Source organism: Topomyia yanbarensis, chromosome 1 (assembly GCF_030247195.1).
Source record: "Topomyia yanbarensis strain Yona2022 chromosome 1, ASM3024719v1, whole genome shotgun sequence".
Taxonomy (NCBI): Eukaryota; Metazoa; Arthropoda; class Insecta; order Diptera; family Culicidae; genus Topomyia; species Topomyia yanbarensis.
This window is the reverse complement of record NC_080670.1, coordinates 2,510,921-2,534,363: the sequence shown is the minus strand read 5'-3', so window position 1 is coordinate 2,534,363 and position 23,443 is coordinate 2,510,921. Positions and strand designations below refer to the sequence as shown.

General features: G+C 40.6%; 3 protein-coding genes across 4 annotated transcripts in view; 2 read left to right on the top strand and 1 right to left on the bottom strand.

Moving 5' to 3' along the window:
* Positions 1-23,443, bottom strand: part of LOC131676597 (uncharacterized) — a 36,675-nt gene that overhangs the window by 5,884 nt on the left and 7,348 nt on the right. The window contains exon 1 of one of the 2 annotated variants that reach the window (XM_058955743.1): positions 16,829-17,345. The exons of the other annotated variant lie outside the window; for it this stretch is intronic. The gene's annotated coding sequence lies outside the window, so the exon portion shown is untranslated. Of the gene's footprint in view, positions 1-16,828; positions 17,346-23,443 lie in introns of those variants that run through there. 2 annotated transcript variants of the gene reach the window in all.
* LOC131676594 (probable cytochrome P450 304a1) lies at positions 7,283-18,819 on the top strand. Its single transcript, XM_058955738.1, has 4 exons — positions 7,283-7,886; positions 17,344-17,641; positions 17,710-17,990; positions 18,050-18,819. The coding sequence occupies exons 1-4, from the start codon at positions 7,532-7,534 to the stop codon at positions 18,673-18,675; spliced, it is 1,560 nt and encodes a 519-aa protein (XP_058811721.1). The 5' UTR covers positions 7,283-7,531; the 3' UTR covers positions 18,676-18,819.
* LOC131676595 (probable cytochrome P450 304a1) lies at positions 18,994-21,171 on the top strand. The gene is made up of 3 exons (XM_058955739.1): positions 18,994-19,978; positions 20,167-20,438; positions 20,494-21,171. The coding sequence occupies exons 1-3, from the start codon at positions 19,329-19,331 to the stop codon at positions 21,117-21,119; spliced, it is 1,548 nt and encodes a 515-aa protein (XP_058811722.1). The 5' UTR covers positions 18,994-19,328; the 3' UTR covers positions 21,120-21,171.

Below are 23,443 nucleotides of genomic sequence, written 5' to 3'. Positions count from 1 at the left end.
CATATAGGAGCAGTGGTCCACATTTTGGCAGAAATTATATGTTTCGCAAAATCATTTCATACTATCTCATTTGGAGGGGGCGAGAAAATGCTTGGAAGCAGCAGGGGTTTTTAGGGATTATTTATTGGTTCAAGGTAGCAATTCTATTATAGCAAATATGAGAAATTTTAAATTTTAAAGTAGACTTTTTCAAGTATTTTGATTTGAGTAGTCGACGAAACAAAGAATCTAAATACAAAGAGGAGTATCTACGCATTCGATTAGTGAATATTTCAGCGATACTGATTTTTTTGTCCAAATATTGTTCTACCAGAGACACCGTGAAGGTTTCCAAAACTTTAACATGCAATTTCTTCATTGGATAAATGGTTATATGATCCGCTTTTAACAATATTTCCCATTTCTTTAGATTGAGTCAATTTGATTTTTTTTAATCAAATCAATCTTCTACCATTAAAATAGCCCTTTCCGAGCATTTTGAATGTGCCAATCAGAAAAGTTTGAAGCATTGGCAATGCTTATTTGCAGCTACTGTAAAGTCGAAATGCTGATCACTGACAAGAATTAAAATAGCTTTTATATGCTAATTAACACCAGTTATGCGTTCAAAAGGCACCTAAAACACAAATAATATGCTGCTTTACTGCATGTAGTAATGCTTGGTAGCTAGTCTCTCCATTAATTTCAACATTAACGTCTATTAATAATGTATTGTTTTTACCAATATTCAACACTCATTGTTGAAACTGTAACCAACTCGCAAAAACAATCTTTTTAATCTCGATTTTCTCTTTCCATTTCGCTAAAATGGAATGAAACTTTATGCGTGTTGAATCCGTATAATTGTTATATTCCCGTCTGACCGGGAGGTGGACCAAGAGATGCAGCTTCAGTTAGTAAAAGAGCTGGAACGTCTACTTCCTAAACACTATTACTTGCGGATGACCGAGAAAAGGAATTCTTTTCTTAAGTTAAAATAAACACTTCTAATTTGGTTTGATCGTGCACTGTAATAAGATATGTACTGACTTCTCAAGTCCAGCTGTTTTTATTTACCTTTCTGTAAAGATAGGTACGCCAAAAGAGCGTAACCTAATTTAGGGTATAATTACGTGTTGTACTAAATTATACCCATTTCTGGGTACACAACAATGCGAAATGTCAATTAACTCACCATCGCGCCAGCTGCACGCCAACGCATGCTGCGATTTATCGATAAAGGATGGAACCATCATAATTAAATTTGTCAATTTTACAAGGCACGATTAACAAGGCAACGATTGTTTTATTTCAGAAAACTTATACGATCAAAATATCGTTCACTTGTATTCAGATTCAACAACAATCTAACCGTTAACTAGAAAAATCTTACCCCGTCCTCCCCTAAAAAGTTAAATATCAGCTATATCTCTCTGCTCATCAATGCAGTAGCCAGCGGTGGCATCCTATCGCCGATAACCGAGCGAAGAACCGGACGCGTGTTTGTTTCGATTCAATATCCTACTGCCATGATTTGACCTGAATAAACATTCCGTTTCAATATTCTGTTCCGGCGAATCGATATGCCGATATACTGCCACATTTTCCGACTGTGCACTCCTATATGTGCTATGCTGTATGATTTATGCCCTATTCCAGCTTCCACCACAAACAGAATACGAAACGGTGCGCGGGATGGATGCTTCAAGAAGAGATACGCGATTGATTTTATGAAGTGACAATTTCCTCAAAATGATGACGGATAGCGATGTGTCTTTCCGCATTTCAAACCATAGTTAAGCAGCGGAAAACTATTTCCCGGACGTCAATCAGCAGATTGACTGCACGTCGGAAGAACGGTATTACGAAAGAAAACAAGATTTTGTAGAACGTGTTAAACCAATAAATGTTGTGTTGGTGATGCACCCATATATAATACGTCACGTGGACGTTAACGGTAACTTTGAAGTTTCCCAACATCTCGAAACATTAAATTCTATTTCCAACCTTCAAATGGATTATAAATTCATTCAGTTTAGTTAGAAGCCATTAATTTTACATAGATTATCAATAGATGCAAGAATTATTCGGTGTCACTTCTAATCACATGTAGAATTCGAAAACTCAGACTCACTCAGACGCAACAATACGTATTGTGTCGCACATTCGATACTTAATTGATCAGCACTCAGGTCCTATCATCGCTTGAAAAACAAAGTTTGTTCCATCCGATATTACGCCAGCTTGACTAACGTCGAGGGTAATAATAAATAGGATAGCATTCGTTTGTTGGTTAATTGTCAAAGATAACATCTATGACTAATTTCCATAAAAAGTGGGTGAGAATAGACCCGGGCGAAGTGAACTAATTATTGCTAATCAAAGCATTACGCATCAATTCGTATCAACGACTTTAAATCGTTCCTAAGCAACAAACCAACACCAAAATGGTCGTTGAAAATATAAAAAAGAAACTCTTGCTCATGTAAACAAAACTCCTTCGCTAATGATAGTGTCGGAAGCGCGTTTAAATCACAAATTATCATTGAGTTTTGCAGCATCGGAAGTCGGCTAAAACAACGACAAATACGACATCACTTTGTTCGAAACTAATTAAAATTTTACATCCAAGCAACCTTGCTCAAATGAACGTGACGCATCGATTCGGTGCGACAAAAAAAAATCGTACGAAACTACGCATTACCATATTTCTCACTCGACCAGAATCCCAATCATTGTCCCCCGTAAGGTGTGTTTCCTAATTTCGCCTAGCCACGGTCCACAGACCATAAATTGAGCGTCGCGACCGGTGTAGGGGGTAAGTACCGAACCGAAACGAGCCGTACCAAACCGGAGGAGGAATTAAAATCTTGGCTTGAGTCGAACTCAAGTACATTGCTGCTTGATGGACGATATCGTCTTCCTATGAGAAGTGTTAGGTAAAGATTTTTTCAACGTTCAGATAGCTTATAGGGGAACTGCGGCTAGTGATATTTTCGTTTTTGACATTGCATTGCACCGGTGTTGCAACGTGACTTGAGCCAATTCATGAAAAACATTTTAGAACCATTTCACGAGCACGAATGATGAATCGTGAATAATATACTAGGCATCATGAACCAGTTCACGCGGCATGAATGTATGCACGAATCGTTTCGTTTCGTTCGTTTCATTTTTTTTTATTTACGTGACTAAAAATTTTCATTCGTCACGTGTATGCACGAATGATATCCTGAGGATCGTAAAATAGTTCACGATGATACATCAAGCCTGTGTCGATTTTGTGGATACTTTATTTTTTTTCGTTTTTGGTATATTTCAGATGATTTATTACATCATAATCATGATCTAGTTTTATTGGTTGGGAATTAAATCACAGAATCGAAACAGGCTTGATGTTTCATAGTGAACTATTGTACGATCCTCGGAATAATATTCGTGCATACTTTCATGTCCCGTCAATTGGTTCATGATGCCTAGTATATCAGTCACGATTCTTCATTCGTGCTCGTGAAATAGTTCCAAAATATTTTTCATGAATTTCACGAATTAGCTCATGATTCCTAGTATATAGATTTAAAATTACTTTCAAAATTAATTTTTTACAGAAATGAAATTTTTAATTTCAGAAACATATGAAAAGTTATTCAATAAAGTACAATAAAACAAAATTGTTTTTTTTTTCGATTATAGAGGTTTTAACCTTAAGTTAATTCGCCTCTTCGGTTTAGAAAAATCTCTTATGAAAAATTTCCAACCCTATGTGCGGGGTCGGGACTCTGCGCTGCGTACAAGGCAATCAATATACCAACTACGCTACGCCCACCCCCTGACAAAATTATTAAGGAAAGGGCTCCCCCATCAGGATTACTCACTACAATTGCAGACGAGACGGGAAATGTCATCCGCTAAAACACTGCTTAAGGCCAATTGCAACAGGCGGTGATTCTGTGATATTTATTGTACGGTCCGGATATGTGTGGGCGTAGGGAATTCGCGATCGCGTGTATCATCGCGAAGGACTCGAGCGTTTGTACGTTAACGTATTCGATAGCGTGTGCGTTTGTATGTTGCGTGTGCTAACGTGTATGTAACTTCGCGTTTATAAATATTTTATAACCGTGTGTGTTCTAGGATGACGCGCGGACCGTGGAACTGAAGCTTAATTTTCGGTGTATGGCTCAGATGTTAGAAGAAAGCCGCTAGAGTTACCGGTCCTGTCGCCATAGAACGTGTTGTCTAGTGAATATGAGTGTTATTTTTTTATTGGTCCAGCTGAATATATGGACTCAAGTTGGTAAAACGGAGTGTAAAGATTTCCGGACGTGACCGATTCATGATCGCGCGAACACGAGCATTTGTGGGTTCGCGTTTCGTAAGTACAAAAACGTCCACCTTATTCGGTAATAAGTCGGATGAGATCAAGTTTCCGCCATCGCGGGCGTATGTGTGCGTGGATGATCGCAGAGGACTTAAGCGGTCGTATGTTAACGTGTTTATCGCGGGCGCTCGCGTGTATAAATTTGATTTTTTCTTTTAATTTCTCCAATTGAAGGCGTGGGCCAAGACTGCTAGTACCGAGGATAGAGATTTCCAGAAACGACCGATTCATGATCGCGAAGGCGCGGGAGTCCGCGTTTGAAAATTTATAAGTTCTGGGACGATCACCTTATCACCGGAGTGTTATAAGGTTTGTATAAATTTGTGTGCATTAATTTGATTTGATAACCGTGTGGCCATACGCATATTTGCGAGTTCTTTAATGATCGCGCGTGGACCGTGAATCTGATACTTAATTTTTAGTGTATGGTTCAGATGATAGAAGAGAGTAAGTTTCCCCCATTTCACTACAGTTCCCGGTCATGGCGCCATGGAACGTGTTGTCTAGTGAATATGAGCGAAATTTTTTACTGGTCTAACTTAAGGCAAGTCGGGGCTGCAAGGTTCGAGGGTAAATATTTCCGGAAGTGATCGAATCATGATCGAGCGACCGAGTTTGTGTTATCGCGAAGGCTACGAGCGTCTGTACGTTTGGAGTGAGAGAGGTTGTGAGTGTATATGAGAGAACATGCAATTTATTGTGTTAATGAGTATTATTATGAATCTAATTAAGGATATAATAATAAAAGGAAAAAAAACAGGCGAAAAAGAAAAAAAATAAAAATTGAACACCGGTAAAAAGTTACCAATATAGGAAATATTACGCACTATTCTATAACAAATGCCAGTTCTGCATCCATTCCCTGACCTAGCTGTCTCAAGTACTCAGAAGAACACAAACACAGATAACATACCAATATAACATAACAATTGTACACTGGTACTAAACACTACAATTATTACAACACAACCACTATTAGACTTCTACTTTTACATTTTTCTTAATTAGCCTGTGAAGGATGACGAAGTCGATCGACAAATCGACACACAATGACCCTCCACGCCGACCCGTCAGTCGGACACGCCAGCGTGCATAAGCTCAAAACATAAAAAAGCCCATAAGTTCTCTCGGTCTCTTCGATGCACCACTATCGGGGTATAATGCAATAACCATCTTAAAGCAATTGTCTGTCATAGGTTCTTTAAAAGCAGTCTGCCCAAATGAACGTCGTACACAATGTTCGCTCTGGTTCTGTGCTCATATTAAAACCACATTTCGTGTACGCACTCGAACACGCTATTTTGTACCAAAACACGTGTACATGGTCGCCCGCACAATCGAACCCCATGTACGTACACGATGTGCGTACGCATAGATTCGTGGCACCTGTTGTCTCTTTCTCATTCTCATCATCGCTAGCGTTAACTCTTTTGCCTTTTGCGAATCGTTCTCGTGTACGCACCCGGTATACATACACGAATGTTTGAACTAGAGTTTGTACATCGTTCGATTGAGTTCGATATTCGAGGCGAACCTGAACATCGAGACGAAGAAGTTTTGAGGTCGAACGCGTGCGCGAAATCAACCAAGGGAAAGGAACGTCATGACTCTAGAAATAATTGGGCAAAAAATGACGATATTTTTTAACATTTTACATAATTCATTAAAAAAATCTAATTTCAACATATATAAGTACTTATATCTTTTCAATAATAGAAGCTAGAGTTTTGGATATTAGAAGAAAATATTCGTCTTCAAAAACTTTGAAAATTAGCAAAAAATAAAAACTGCAATTTACATTAAAATTTTGGTTTTTCATTAATTATCCCTTAGTAATATCATACTATGTTGCGTTTTGGCTTCGCCTCATCAGAAACCGACACTAAGTTATTGTTGGAATAGATTAGCGCCGGCTTGACGCAAATCCGTTAAAACTAAAACACACTATGTGTTTCAATCGAACGACTGATCAAACGTGATTTCCCGTTCGAGCTGAAGTTCTGTTTATGCCGTTGAGACACTTTCACGGTGAACGATATACAAGATATAGTTTCGTTCTCACGATAAAAGTTTGCACTTTACAATACTTGTACTCATTCAATATGGTTCGAAATATTTTCAAATCAGAAAATTTACTTCTGAATAGTTCAAGACAGAGTTTTGTAGTGTTTCAGAAAATTGAAGTAAATCATATTTTGTTTATTGAAAATATTTTTCTCAAAGAATGCTTTTATTTATAATGTATTTCAGGTTTGATGTTTTGATAGGATGGCTTTAGAAATACTTTGATATTTTGAAGTAGAACATTTTCTCAATATACCGCGCTTCTAGCTTTTTTCGTTAAAAAGTTATATACACTTTTCTCAAAAAATAGACCATTTTTAAGTAAATATTGCAAGATATAATAATATTGCACTGCCTTTTTTGGTGACTACAAAGTATGATATTGCATACGGAAGAAACGGTATTTAATGTTAAGTGTCTTGATCGATAATGATATTTGAAAGTTATATTTTGTATGTAAAAGTTTTCATAACATATTTCGATGACCCTATATTCGATCAAAAAATTATAGTCAAAAAACAAAACCAGTTTCACAACCGGGGACACTCGCCCTATATGCAGTGAAATGTCGTCTCGTACCGACTAAGCCCAAGCCGGTAGGTATTATCTATACAGTTGGATGGAACGAAAGAATCGCCCACCCGCATGGTGGGAGTATGAGAGCATAATCTTCGAAGTACACCATACAGCCTCATCTCCGCACATTACCTACATATAGGTAGACATACGATGTCGGTCTCACGTAGAGGTATTCTAAAGCAACACCGAGCGTGCATGGATACAGGAGCGACGGAAGATTGGAAACTCAAAACCATCAAAAATGAAATGTTACAGACATGGCTGGTAGAGCAAGAGCGAAGCACACCCATGGTCAGTCGATTATTTGCGTTCAGCGGTAACAGATGTGATCCGGTATAGTAGGCGAAATAAAGTGTTCCGAAGTCGCGTTCAATTTGTGTGAACTTTGTCACTGTGTGTAGAGTAGACCCAGAGTAAGAGAGAAAACGAGAGCGCGCGATTACTGAACTAATTTAAATTATTAGCGGTCAGCCTGCCTGCTGTGTTCGGACGAACAAACAACGTCACCCAGCAACGCATATCGGCACCATGGTGTTGATAACCGAGCTGATTATCACCCTGCTGATAGGGTTACTACTTTACCGGGCCTATCGGTATCTGTTCGACCGACCATCGGCAAACTTCCCTCCGGGACCACCGAGGCTACCCCTGCTAGGTGGTTATCCGTTCCTGTTGACCCTGAACTATCGGCATCTGCACCAGGCTGCCGCCAAACTGTCCAATCTGTACGGCAGTAAGCTGATTGGCCTTTACCTAGGATCACACCCGGCCGTTATTGTGAACGATTACGACACTGTCCGGGAAGTACTCAGCCGGTCCGATTTCGATGGACGCCCGGATTTGTTTATGGCCAGACTGCGGGATGCGCACTTCCAGCGGAGAGGTTTGTGTGTCAGTTGTTTGTCTACAGAAGCATAGATAGAGTACATACATATATTAGTTCAACATGGGATTGGGTCAGGGAGATTGTGTCTCGAGCGCTTGATGATGATGAGTAGACATCAATCTTAATTATCTCAGTGTCTTCGAGAGTTTGCTAGATATCTTGGCTGATGTTGATGGCGTCGCTGTTGGATGAGTGACGACGTTCAAGAGAACCACAATAATTCATTTTGGCAAAAATGTGAAGTGGATTGGGCTACCAGGGAGCCCTAGCATTATTTGAAAAACATTTTTAATTCCAATAACATTTGATAATGATCTTGAAGTTTTTTTATAGCCAACAAAAACAACAGCAACCTGTTTTGAGACAAAATTTTATTTCCAAAAAGGCAGGCTACGATCTAGCAGCAAACAAGTTTTGCCGAAAAGAAGAAAAAAAAACTGTTATTTACCTACCTGCCGCTATTTTTTATATGTATTGTTTTTCATTAAATACATACCGCCGCATGTGTGTTATCTTGTTCTACGTGACTTTTTATAGTTCTGAAACTTGTTTTGATGAACACCGCCGCATTTGCGAGCATTTTTTTTTGGGTTTGATTTCTTCGTTGAGTGTAAAGCACGCATTCTTCCCGTTCTGGACCCGTTTGTCGTGCATGAACAGAAAAAAAACTGACCGAAGGTCAGCACGCCACATCATTCTAAATGATTTCGTGTGCCATTAAATAAGTGATGAAACTCACAAGGGAGTGTCCGCGGTTATGAAATAGGTTTTAAATGTTTTTCAATAAGATTTGATTAGATAATTTATTGCCGGTTACTGCGACACACTGAAAATTTTGGTTTCGTTTTTTTCGAGCTAGTGCAATCCGGCGCTAGCTTAGTCCTGTTGCTAATAGGGTTTTCAATTGATTGACACCGGTGCAGTGGAGTGCACTGGAACTGCACCATTTTTGCACTTTCTAGCAGAAGTGCAGAAAACTGAGCATGTTCCATTGACACTTCTGCTAGAAAGTGCAAAACCAGTGCACTCCACTACGGCTTCCAAAACTAATTTTACTTGCTATATTCCCACTGTTCTCCAACAAATCCTTAAAGCAGTAACACCTACTTATAACCTTATGTTTGTATTAAATGTATTAAATTTTCCCGTGACACAAATTGTCTTGTATGTATGCAATGCTCGTGTTCCGCTAGGACATCGGCAATGCTGGAAAAGTCCGATTTTCACGTTTGAAATTTATTTCCGATGTTTATATAATGACAGTTTTACGAAGCATCCATACATATATAGATATACAGCGTGTTTGGTTCATGGTTAAGAATCTCTCAAGGGGTTTATAATTATTAATTATATTTTGGGAAAAAATGTTCTGCAAATACCATTAAATTTCTGCCGTTTCTGTTACTGAATTATTGTATTCTTTCTGCAATCGACCTGTTTGTCTTTAAATGTCTCTATCTCAAGAAGCTGTACTTTGTATTATAAATCTTTTAACTTCATTACAAAGTTAAATATATCTTTCTGTTAATGGACTTAAGTAACCTTTTAGTAGTGAACTAATTAAAAGTTTGTACTTTTGATGAAGTTTTTGTTGGTTTTATCAAAATAGTGAATAATTTTCATATTATCCAAAAGTTGAGTTTCAAGAGGATCCATAATTTGTTCCTCAACATACTCTTCTCATTTCATTTTATATAGTTTCCTTATAGTACATTTTTGGTGTAGATCCGGTCTGATCGGCATTTCTGCCCTAAGCCAAAAATGCGTGCCCCCCTCAACCCAAATTTTAAACTAGGACGAATTAGCGCATGGGCGCCATTTAAACACCTTTTTCAATATAAAGAATGTCATTTGGTATTATTTGGTATCATTATTATTATCATTGGTTCTTTCATTCTTACCTTTTTATTTATTTATTAACAGATTAAGGCCGAAGTGGCCTGTGCCGTATACAAAAGATTCCTCCATTCCACTCGGTCCATGGCCGCGCGTCGCCAGCCACGCAGTCTGCGAAGGGTCCGCAAATCGTCTTCCACCTGGTCGATCCATCGTGCTCGCTGCGCGCCACGTCTTCTTGTACCGGTCGGATTGCAATCGAGAACCGTTTTCACCGGGCTATTGTCCGACATTCTGGCTACGTGCTCGGCCCACCGTAGTCGTCCGATTTTCGCGGTATGACAGATGGGCGGCTCCCCCAACAGCTGATGCAACTCATGGTTCATTCGCCGTCTCCATGTGCCGTCTTCCATCTGCACTCGACCGTAGATGGTACGCAGCACTTTCCGTTCGAAGACACCAAGTGTGCGTTGGTCCTCCACGAGCATGGTGCAGGTCTCGTGCCCGTAGAGAACTACCGGTCTAATCAGCGTCTTGTAGATGGTCAACTTCGTACGACGGCGACCTCTGTTCGACCGAAGTGTCTTGCGGAGGCCAAAGTAAGCACGATTTCCTGCCACGATGCGTCTACGAATCTCTCTGCTGGTATCATTGTCGGCGGTCACCAGTGAGCCCAAGTACACGAACTCTTCAACCACCTCGATTTCGTCGCCACCGATGCAAACTCGAAGCGGGCGGTTCTCATTCTCTTCTCGTGAACCTCTTCCTATCATGTACTTTGTCTTCGACGTGTTGATGGCAAGTCCGACGCGCTTGGCTTCTCTTTTCAGTCTGATGTAGGCTTCCTCCATCTTCTCAAAGTTTCGTGCAATAATATCAACGTCATCGGCGAAGCCAAGCAGCTGAACGGACTTTGTGAAAATCGTACCACTCGTGTCGATCCCTGCTCTTCTTATTACACCTTCCAGCGCGATGTTGAATAACAGACACGAGAGACCATCACCTTGCCGTAACCCTCTGCGTGATTCGAAGGGACTCGAGAGCGTCCCTGAGACACGTACTACGCACATCACCCGATCCATAGTCGCCTTCACTAATCGCGTCAGTTTGTCCGGGAATCCGTACTCGTGCATAATCTGCCATAGCTGGTCTCGATCGATAGTGTCGTATGCGGCTTTGAAGTCGATGAACAAATGATGTGTGGGCACATTGTACTCGCGGCATTTCTGCAGTACTTGACGAAGAGCGAACACCTGGTCCGTGGTAGATCGTTCGCTCATGAAACCCGCCTGGTACTGCCCCACGAACTCTCTTGCAATTGGTGATAGTCGACGGCATAGTATTTGGGAGAGTACCTTGTAGGCGGCGTTCAGCAGGGTGATTGCTCGGTAATTACAGCAATCCAGCTTGTCGCCCTTTTTGTAGATAGGACACACGACACCTTCCATCCACTCCTCCGGTAAAATCTCCTCCTCCCAAATCTTGGTAATCACCCAGTGCAGCGCTTTAGCCAGTGACTCGCCACCGTGTTTTAGTAGCTCGCTTGGTATTTGGTCAACCCCAGCGGCTTTATTATTTTTGAGCCGGCTAATCTCCTTCTGGATTTCTTGGAGATCCGGGGCCGGTAGGGTAATGTCTTCCGCGCGTGCTACCAGGTGCGTTACCGTGCCATCCTCGTCGTCTGCTGCATCGCCGTTCAGGTGTTCTTCGTAGTGCTGCCGCCACCTCTGGATCACCTCACACTGGTCCGTGAGAAGATTCCCGTTTGTATCTCTGCACATGTCGGCCTGTGGTACGTGGCCCCTGCGCGAGCGGTTCAACTTCTCGTAGAATTTCCGTGTGTCTTTAGCGCGGTACAGCTGCTCCATCGCTTCGCGATCTCGGTCTTCCTGCTGGCGCTTTTTGGTCCGGAAAACCGAGTTCTGCCTGTTCCGTGCCTGTTTATATCGCGCCTCGTTCGCCCTCGTGTGGTGTTGCAGCTTTCTCGCCCGTGCTGCATTCTTCTCTTCGACTAACTGCTCGCATTCGCCGTCGTACCAGTCGCTTCTTCGGTCCGGGCCCACCGTACCTAGTGCAGTGGCTGCGGTGCTACCTATGGCGGATCGGATATCTCTCCAGCCATCTTCAAGGGCAACGCCTAGCTGCTCTTCCGTTGGTAGTGTCACTTCCAACTGCTGCGCGTATTCTTGAGCCACTCTGAGATCTTGTAGCCGCTCGATGTTTAGCCGCGGCGTTCGGCTTCGACGAGAGCTATGCACTGTCGAAAGTTTTGAGCGCATTCTTACCTTTCCGTTTCCTTAATTTACCTTTACGCTAATATTTACCGCCCATTTTTTATCATCATTCCTTGTTCTTTTGAGAGTATGGATGCTATTTTAGATTTCACCTTCTTTCTTTGTAAGCTACGAATGGATTAGCATATTTGATATTACCTTAATCCCCGGTTATGTCGGCGTTCTCTGCCTGTCATGGGTCAGTTGGTACTTTCCCTTCTTTCTTTCTTCTTTCTTAGTCCTTTTTTTGTTAGTAAGCTCATTGTGTCCACGATTTCATGGGTTATTTTTTCTTATCCTTTGTACTCTACCCTTTTTTTTGTTTGTTTCAGTGCATTCAGGAGTCTCTCTCTTTTCCTTTGTTTTTGCTTATATTCATGTGTGCATTAAATGTTTCCGAATCTCCCAGGATAAGAGATATCAGCAGATCTTTCTTACTTAGCCTTCCGGTGGGTGCGTTGAATTGTGCGACATTAACAAGCAGTAAATATTAGATATTTTTAGAGCTTATTTCTCAGCATTGTGGAATCGAGGAATCGAATGTTGCTTGAGGTGCCAGTATTATGTGTACATATGGTTGTAGATTCTCGATCAGCGATATACTGAGAGCTATCATCTTTTTGTTCACTCTTGATAGTCCTATGCATGAGTTTTTGCACATCATTAAGCTTTAGTAAATCTTGTCCGCTTCTCCAGAGAAGAAAAAAAATAACTAAAACGATACAGAAAGGAAAAAGGTGAGTGTTACGAATAAATAAATTTATGTTGGCCACTCAGAATGGTTCAACGGACATGAAACAGGAACATGGTTAGTCATATTTTGTGATAAATACACTGCGTTTAAATATATTATATTATAGTTTAGTGAACAGTTTTTACGGCATTTAATTAGCAAGGGAATGGAAGGTGAAGTATATTTTTCAATATTTAGAGCCATAGTACTCAAGGGAAAGCAAGGTGTTGAAGGGAGAAAGTTTAGAAAAGCGTGGAAGGATCATACATGCAAGCTTACCGTCGGTTCCGACAGCATGAAGTAACAAGTTACTTTACGCTTGTCCGGACATGCCGTAGACTCAGGTGATTCGCATTTCTAATGACAAAAGACCCTGACTCCTACGGTAGCAGACAAAAAGTTAAGTCGCCGGTGAGCTCTAAGCTTGCATATATGATCCTTCCACGCTTTTCTAAACTTTCTCCCTTCAACACCTTGCTCTCCCTTGAGTACTATGGCTCTGAATATTGAAAAATATACTTCCCTTGCTAATTAAATGCCGTAAAAACTGTTGACAAATTGACTCAATAGGTCGTTAACAAAAATGGTTAAAAAAATGGTAAAAATATAGTTTAGTGACCCAAATTGTTGGCGAATTGTAACTATGTAAACTGAACCGATTTTAATGACGTACATGTTTCCATTTCTAAGTCTTCGATTGATCCCTGACAGTAATTGCAATCGGCTCAGGCTCTTTTGTGCGTCATGCATTCACTGACTAACAATCGAATTGTGCCTCGACTCGACCAACCTGACACAACGCGCCCATTCCCCTTACTGAGCAAAAGGGCAGGGTCTTCTCATTTCATTTTATATAATACAAAAGTTTATAATAAGTTAAAAAAGAAAAACAGTAGGGGTTCCCTCAATTATTTTACATACCGTATATGTATTTATATCAACGTACATACGTCGGTTAAGCTTTAGAATGAGTTTGAGTAAAACGCTCGGTATTTGTGAGTGACGCTGTGCTGTCGTTACCGGTGAGTTTTTCTGAATTTTAAAAATTTCTCATCCATTCTATTTCGTCCTTCGCCATTTCCTCGGTCTTCCGAAGCTCATATCGTTTGGATGATGACCCTGAACATGTCGTTAGGCTCTTAAATCATACGATGTTTACTAGGGTCAAATCAGGTACATCGAAGCGAATTTCGATAGCTTCTTCCGTATGAAACGGGATCAATTCAGCTAAATTCACAGGAAATCTGTCCTTATCCGCGAAATATTAATGGTCGCATCATCAATGACGCATAGGGTGGCAGATATTTTTGCGATGTTGGAATTTATTCCATCGTCGGTCAAAGAATGATCCAAGGTATTAAAAAAATGCGGGCAAAATTTGAGCGAAATTGGACCATATTAACCCGTGCCTCAAAGCTATTGATGTTTTATATAGCAATAACATTTATTTTTTCATACGTTTACATTCAAAGCTTTCTTCGAAAAGTGATCGAAAAATTTTGAAACTTGGTAGAGCTCGAGCAGATGATGCAATGTTTTAAACGAATAGTTTAAGGATCCTTAAATTTTTTTTTAAATATCTTATTTTATAAAAATGCTCAGATTTCGGGTTTTGTTGATGTTTTTTAGTTGATTTTATTCATATAATTTTTTTATTCCTTTCATAGTGTACTTAAACTCTACTAAGTTTCAAAATTTTTCGATTACTTTTTGAAGAAAAGGTTACGAATTTTAAAACGAAAGAAACATACAAGCAATTCCCATATAAAACATCAATCGCTTTGGGGCACGTGTTAATATGGTCCGATTTCGCTGAAATTATGCCTAAGTTATTGTTTTTTGACACCTTGATTCACTTTTAACAGGCGATAGCTGCAATTCCAACATCGCAAAAATAACAACCACTCTAAGGTCCCGGTATTTCGTTAGCAGCGTAGTGAATTTTTTTTTCGGGTGTGCGTTTTGGCCACACCCAGCTGGTGTTCGTCCCGATTCGGGAAGTTCTGCACCTTGTACGTTTTCAATCCGGATCATTTCTTGGCCCTCTGGACGAAACTTTGCGAAACATATTTTTTTGGCAAAGTCCCGCTTCGAAATAATCAGATTCCACTTGAAATAAGTCGGTTGTAAGTGTTGGCTATTCCCAGTGCAGTTTCGCGGCTAGCAGGGATTGGCCGATGCAAACTCTACTTTTATTCTGCTTATTCCACTTCTTATATCTATCGGACTTTTTCTTCGGGTCCCCTTCCGCTGCTCTACCACCTCCTGGTCCTCCCCCTACTGTCGAACTTCCTTTCTCCTTTCAACCGTATTTACCGCTGGACTGGAACCGATGAAGGGATGGCGATCTCTGGTTTCGTTGAGTTCCACCAAGGATGGTTGCGGTTAACCGCTGCAGGACATCCGGAATACCCGGAACAATGGCGTGAGCTTAAGGCGTACTGCCAACGGACTGCGCGTCTCTCACAACATCAAACTATTGATTTTAAAACAAAACTACGAGGTCCTGTGGGTAACAGAACACGAATCATGTGACCTGATGGGCTTTTATGGGGTTTAAACTTCGATTTAAACATCATTTTTCTAGATTTTAGCTACTATAGCTGCTCTTTTAACCAACTTAACTTAACTCGACGCTTTCCGGGTAAGTGATCGACCTTTTCCGTGATAAGTTGGCATGGTCGAATTCGGTCATTTCCCTTCAGCCAAGTCCATTGCCCCAGTCTGCGGTATATAACTAGATGCAAGCTACACAAACAGATTGATAGCCACCCCACTCATTCCTTCGCCTACCGCCACCCCCTGTCAGTCAATGACATCTGGTGAAGGGCTTTGAAAGTTTCACTGATAACTGCACAGCGAAAGGAATGTAAACAATATCCTCTAGAATTTGGACGAAATTTGGTTGATTTTAGCCCAGTATGAAAAAAGATACGCAAATTGGAAAGTGTCGCAATAACTATCGACTCGCCCTTTGCCTCTTCTTTTTAATTATTATGTGAAGAAGTTCTGTGCAAAGTTTTAAAACGACTGGTCCAATAAATTTTAAGTTATGCTAAACACAACTTTTTTCAAAGCATCTCCGGAAATTTATTGTTACTCGATTAATTTTCAATATTTTGCTACGGAAATAAAAAAAAACTATTTGATCAAATATTGAATTTTCTTATGGAAATTCAAAGAATAACTAACTCATTCTGTATCGCCAAAACATTTTATTTAAATGACGCATCTTTCTGTTAAATTAGCCTTACAGCGTCTTTTTTGTCGGCGAAAATCATGTCTGTTCGAGGAACGCCAAAAACGGGCACACCGGAAGATGGAGATATAATTGTTAAGGCATCCCATTAAGATCACAACGAATACTCTATGCTATGCGACACTTCAAATGCCCTTTTGAGAACAAAGAATACTGCCAAAAGTCATCTTGCTCAATGTTTAGCGGAACGTAACGCTAATATACGTTATATATATTAGTATTACAGAATGAATTGCGATTTGGAATAAAAAAACAGAGGCATTAATTACCTCATTATGATAATTGAGAACACATCAGTTCGTTAATTCACGCGACGAGTAATCTGTGTTCGCGGTTTCTGTGAGTGGGAAACATGAAACTACGATTTCCGTACAGCTAATTTGTAGATAGGTTAAAGTAGCTGCTTTGGCCCAATTAGGGAGAGGGCCATGCTATCTCTTCAATTACTCGGCCTACATTTGATTGAATGCGTTTAAATTGATATCAACATCTGTACTTTGTTCTTAACCAACAAAATAACAAAAATTCTAGTATTTTGGCTGCTCTAACCAACGGCTTCAAATGGGTAGTGTGCTAAAAAAAACAAGGTGGAAATGGGCTCCTTACACTATGTCAGTGATGATCGTCACGCTACTATAGATTGGGATTGGATTTGATTATATATGTTTCAACACTTGCTACACACGTTGATTTTTTTTTTTGATATAAAGTCACTCGAGCAGAATCGTAATTATACCAGTTTGGCAATTAAATTTTAAAGATGCCATTTTACTCGGTCCCATGAGATTAGCAACATACAAGTTGATTTGATATAGGTAGAAGGTGTGTCCAGACTTACCAGATCCCGTTTAACGCGTGATTTTGCCTGTGGCACTATTCTTCTTCACCTTAACGACTCCATTTCAAGGACCACTTACAACACGTAATCTTAGTCTTCGCATTCAATTATTGTTTTCCGACCCGCTTTTGCGGAGTCTCCCTCAGACTCGCTCTGGTCAGGTGATACAGGCCATCAAGTCACCGAATGTTCAAGCCGCTACCGAAGGGTTTCGCATTATCAGTAGGATGGCTTCACTAGATTTGTACTTGTACTATACACTGAGTCTATTTAGCATGTAGAATCTTGATTAAATTTTAATTCTTCAGGTTCCGATTCCACACTAGATGATTCTTTGTACATCACTCTATTAGCATGGTATTTTTTTCACAGTCTAAAGCACGATTTCCCGAGTTTCACTACCAGCTTCGTTGTCGATGGTCACCCAATTGTATAAAACTGATCATCATCAATCTACAATCAACAGCTCCTCGACTGGTTGCGCTAACCAATTATAATTTTTCTCTCTTCGACAGGAATCTTCTTCACGGACGGGGATAGCTGGAGAGAGCAGCGCAAGTTCTTTCTGAAAACATTACACCAGTTCGGATTCGGTCGGCGCAACCCAGAGGTGGAAGCCGACATAAATGCTGGCCTGGAGGAACTGGTCAGTCTGCTGCGCGATGGACCAAAGTACGATCACGAGAAGGCCCTGGTGGATGCGACTGGGTTTGTCCTTTGTCCAACGGTGTTTTTTGCACTTTTTTCCAATGTGGTGCTGAAGATGCTCATCGGAGGTCGGTTGGAACGTGAGGATCAAGGTGTTTTGTTTGAGTGAGATTTGAGATAAATGATTAGTTTTTTTATGAATGAAATAAACTATAGCGGAATTTGTTTTGCAGGGTCGGTAAAAATGCTATAGGATTCCATCGCAACGGCGATGACTACGGAATGTTACTCAGCTATATTCCCTGGATAAGACATCTCTTTCCGAAAGCAACCAAGTACGATCTTCTGCGAGAAGTAAATCAGAAAGCGAATGGAGTGATTCTAAGTTTGGCGGAAAAATGCGAAAAGAGCTACGATGAAAACGATATTCGTTGTTTCATAGATGCGTACATCAAGGAGATAAGGAGTACTAAAGGGGGTGCATCTACGGGAAAGGACGAATTCGGCTTCCAATGTAAGTTTACTGTTTGTTATAAGACGAGTACTTTTAGTAACCGTACCAACTTGTTCTAGACGATCAACTGGTGATTGGTTGTGCAGATTTTATGGTGCCACCGCTATCAGCGATCCCGGTTAACATCTGTCTGATTCTGGAACGCTTGATTGAATATCCAGATGTGCAGAAAAAGATGTACAATGAGTTAAGTGGAATCGTCGGAACCAGCCGTCTACCCACACTGGATGACAGAACCAATTTACCGTACTGTGAAGCCGTTATTCGAGAAGGTCTTCGCATCGATACCCTCGTTCCCTCGGGAATTCCTCACGCGGCAACCAAAGATACCGAACTCAATGGTTATCAAATTCCAAAGGGAACCATCATTATCAATTCACTTGACTTCATCCACCACCAGGAGGAAATATTCAAAAATCCTCACAGTTTTACCCCAGAACGATTTCTTAACTCGGATGGAAAGCTGGCCATCGATCAGGACAAATCGCTTCCGTTTGGAGCTGGAAAACGTGTCTGCGCTGGTGATCAATTCGCTCGAAATGCTCTCTTCCTGGCGATAACAGCGCTGGTGCAAAATTTTACCTTCCAGCTACCGAACGGTCGATCCATCCCGGACTTGGATGCTCGACTAACCGGTGTTATACGCTCAACACCAGACTTCAAACTCAAATTTGTCGCTCGCTAATCAAGGAGCATGATTGTATATTTTGAAAAGATCACCAGTATACCCTGTCATGAACGATAACAGCACATCTCTTCCCTAGTGTTACATGGTTTAATCCCACTCTAATGGTTCATAATAAAAATATATAACCTTTTTTGTAATCTATCCGGAAGTTTTTTTTTGTTTACATTAAACTACTCAGAACAGAAATAGTTACTGTTAGGAACAGTGAGAATCATCAAAGTAGGCAGCGAGAAGCTGATTGAAACTGACACTATGATCGAATAATTAACAATCAAGCAAAGCAAATATGTCAGAGTACAAGCCGAGTAGAACTAAGTGGTTTTCCTGCTACTATTATGACATCCTCGGCTTGTTCTACTGTAAACTGGTTTCTCACACCAAGCTCCGATCAGTTTCCCGCTTTAACTTCGAAAGCGTCATTAGATGTGCACCAGCCCTTTTTATAGCTCTAGACACACCGGCACGGGTCAATAAATCCAATCTAGTAAAAGGATGCAAACAAGTCGTTGACCTAGAAAAATACTAGCTTTTCTTATCAATCCTCTTGTGTCAAGACTGATTGCATACAACCAGGACGTTATAAAATTATTCACCTCCGTTGCAGCAGCAATCAGTCGTAGTTCGTGCGTGGGTTCGGTGAAGTTTGTGCAATGTTCATCACTCCGACTATTTTCCTGTGGCTGTTGGTGCTGACCTTGGTTTTCGTTCGGTGCTACAAGTTCTTGTTTGATAAACCGATCAACTTTCCGCTAGGACCGCCACGATTTCCGTTAATCGGTTGCTATGGAATACTGTTGATGATCAATTGGCGCCATCTGCACAAGGCAGTTGCAAAGCTCTGTCAGTATTATCAAACAAGCATTCTTGGAATGTACCTTGGGGATTTCGGGACCGTCTACGTAAACGACTTCGACGCGGTTAAGGAAGTACTGTATCGCGTGGAATTTGACGGCCGTCCGGATTTATTCCTGGCTCGGATGCGTGAGAAGAACTTTCAACGGCGGGGAATCTTCTTCACCGAGGGTCCCGATTGGAAGGAACAGCGGAGGTTCATCCTGAGACATCTGCGTGATTATGGGTTTGGCCGAAGATTCGAGGAGCTGGAGGCGGAAACCAATGCTGAAATAATGACATTAATCGAAATGCTCAAATATGGACCACGGTATGAACACGAACGAGAGTTCATGAAGGACGGCTACGTCAAGTGTCCGGCGGTGTTTTCGGCCTGCTTTGCCAATGCGTTTCTGCACGTGTTCTGCGGCGAACGGATACCGCGAGAGGGGGCCGGTGTATTGTTCGAGTAAGTGAAAGTTCTAATTGAATAGTAGTAGTAGTAAAAGCAACAACATGAAATAGTACTACTATATATTGTGTCAATATGATGTCGATTGTTGTTTATCAAGTGGGAACACACATTCCTTCCGTGTACTATATTATCAGTCCAACGATAAACAAAATAATATTAGATTTTGAATTTCTTTTTCACAGAACCGGCAAAAGCGCATTAAAGTTTCAACGTTTGGGGGACGATTTCGGTACCATCCTAAGTTTACTACCATGGCTGAAAAACATTTTCCCCAACGCAACCAACTACAACGGGATCCGGGAGGCAAGTCTGGCAGTGAACGCTTTCATCGAGTCAATCGTCCAGAAACACCTGGCTAGTTACGACGGAAACCATATTCGCAGCTTCCTCGATTTGTACTTTCGAGATATGCAGAAAACCATACCGAAAGAAGGAGACCGCTTCAGTTTTCAATGTTCGTCATAATGTGTCCTAATATTAGGCGTAGTCTAATTTAGTCTTATTCACAGACGATCAACTAATTCTTGGCATCGTAGATTTCTTTTTCCCGGCCATTTCGGGTGCCACAACACAAATCGCTTTGCTTATGGAGCGGCTTCTGTTGCATCCGGAAGTTCTCAACAGGATGCAAGCAGAGATCGAGGACGTAGTCGGCAATGGACGGCTCCCATCGCTTAACGACCGAATCAACCTTCCGTATACGGAGGCTACCCTGAGGGAAGGGATGCGCATTGACACCTTGGTTCCGTCAGGAATCGCACATGTGGCTACGGAAGACACTACCCTGCGTGGATATGATATTCCGAAGGGCACTATCCTGTTGCTAGGACTGGACGCCATACACAACCAGCTGGACGTGTGGGGTGATCCGTTCCGTTTTCGGCCGGAACGATTCTTAGACAATCGAGGGAAGCTATCATTGGCTAAGGATATTTCCATCCCGTTCGGGGCGGGAAAACGGTTGTGTGCGGGGGAAACTTTTGCCAGGAACACAATGTTTCTGATTGTGTCAGCGCTGGTGCAGAATTTCGATCTCAAACAACCGCCAACGGATAATCTACCGGATATCAGCAAACGTAACACCGGTATTATAATTACGCCAAACGATTACTGGGTGAAATTTGTACCCCGTTGATGTAGTGTCTGAAATAGGTTTATAGTATTATAAATAAAGTTTTAAAATTGTTTTTTCAATGTGAATGAAATATGGATGAAAGAAGTCCTAAACGAATGATTTCCGATTTGGGCATAAGTATATGAGATCGCCTGTGGTTGTTACTCCGTTTTTGATCAGAACCGAGATTGCAAAATCTTCATTGGAACAACATACTTGGGAATAACACGATCAACCACATCAGGCAATCTATATTGATCGCTGCATGCTCATCAACACCGACGCTGGCCACGTCCGAATGCAGATCGTCTGGGAGAGTAAGGAATGTTAGCCCGATACATGTCGCTGCTAGAGACGGAAGACAGCTCTGCATCTCCTCGTATATCACGGGATAGGGCGATTTGTTAGTAAGTGTGCCAATAGAATTATCATGTAATAATTGCTCTGGGCAGCCGACTTCCGAGAATATGCGAAAATTATCATTTGTTGTATGTTATTAATACGATCGGCCAAATAAGCAACTTGAACTCCGGATAACCGACCATTTGCATAAAATGCGGAGATAGTTGGAAGTACACATGTGTAATGGTTTCTACTATGAAAATAAGAAGGGAAAACGTTAGTTATTTCCGTAGCAAAAGTATAAGAAAATGGTGATTCTAAGTACTAGAAGTATAAAAAAATGAGCCAGTTGACAGTACTACAGTTCTGAGTGGAGATATAGAATGAAGGATTTATTTTTGAGAAAAATTTAATGAATCTTTAGGGAATGCTACAAGTACTTGAACAATACCTACACAAAGAAAACAAGAAAAGTAATATGGCATATAATTTGATTCACCTGTAAGCAAAATTGAGAAAAGAAGCGCCGGATGGATTCGTACTTTCATTACTCAGCATAAACAACACAATTTGATGCTATGTGATAATGAAAATTAATAAATACCTCAAGAATGAGTATTTAGTTCAATGGCAGTATATGTATATTTGACCGTTATTCATTCAAAATACATAAAAAGCTAATGTTTGTATTGGTGACAGTAACATCAAATACAAATACGATGTGTTTGTACAAGTACAAATCGAAGAGTCTCACGAATTGTCAATTCTCAAACAAGACCGTGTGTTTTCCCCATGCACGTACCCTGTGGATCAGCTCCCCAGTTCGAAAAATAAACATTAAACAAATATAGAGATTAGTTTCCTCAGTCCAAAGAAATGTTAGCTCAATTGGAATCACCCGGCGGATACGTGTTCCCTTACAATGTCATAAAATCAACGAACGTTTTAAATTACATACGAAAAAAAATATGTGCAATTTGGTAAATCATAAAATGAAGGTTTATTTGCGATCAAATATGAACGGAAACAAAAGTTGCATCACCAAGGTGGCTCATTTTCAAAGATAGCACTGTCGATGAAGCACCTATAATAAAAATGGGTGATAAGGACGCGGACGAAAATAGCAGTCCTAAACGAATGATTTCGATATACCGATTAAGTCGCAAAAAAATCCGCCATCTTTCCGAAGGTGATGTGGCTTTTGGAAGTGTACTAATAGAATGTTTTGTTCGTTGTGCTTGGTGGACAAATCGACGAATTACTCTTCAATCGATGTCGTCGATGTCCCTAAGAAACAGTACGATAGCGAAAATTACTAGCAAAAGTAAAATACTCATCTCTGAGTGAAATTACAACTTAAGTTTATTTTCGTCACTGATTCAAACTTACTTTAGTCTGGTCTTACACCTTGGGTCATGAGGGCAGTTTTTCGGTGTAAGAATCAATAATTCCCCATTCTGAGATAGTTTTTTTACTTGTTTGAAAGTGCATCAAAAATATCTTAAAATATCTCAAAATAACCTTTTTCTGTTTTGTGCTTCAACATAAAATATAATCAACAACACCATAAGTTGTGGCATCCTACAGCAGACCAGTAAAGATGATAACAATATAACCTATTAATTAGCATTAAGTAACGATGTACATGTTTATAGCGGCTATCATGATATTCTCATGGGGAATGGATGACACAACTGGACAGTCGAGATACAATCAACCGGATTCAGATGGGAAAATGGTTAATGATCATTCATTGTTTACTGTCACACTAACTCCACTTCAGTTAAAAAAAAGAAAAGGGTAGGGGGTGTTGTGGCAGAACGATGCACTGTAGCCCGTCAGATCCATACTACCAAAAATGCTGGAATACGCAAAGGAAGAAGGAAATTATGTGCGGATGATTCATGTAGACATACACAGTCAAATCGAGAAATAAAACGACCCACAACTTATTATAAAATGGGAATTTTATGGAACATTAAACGATGAAAAGGTTTAAAGAG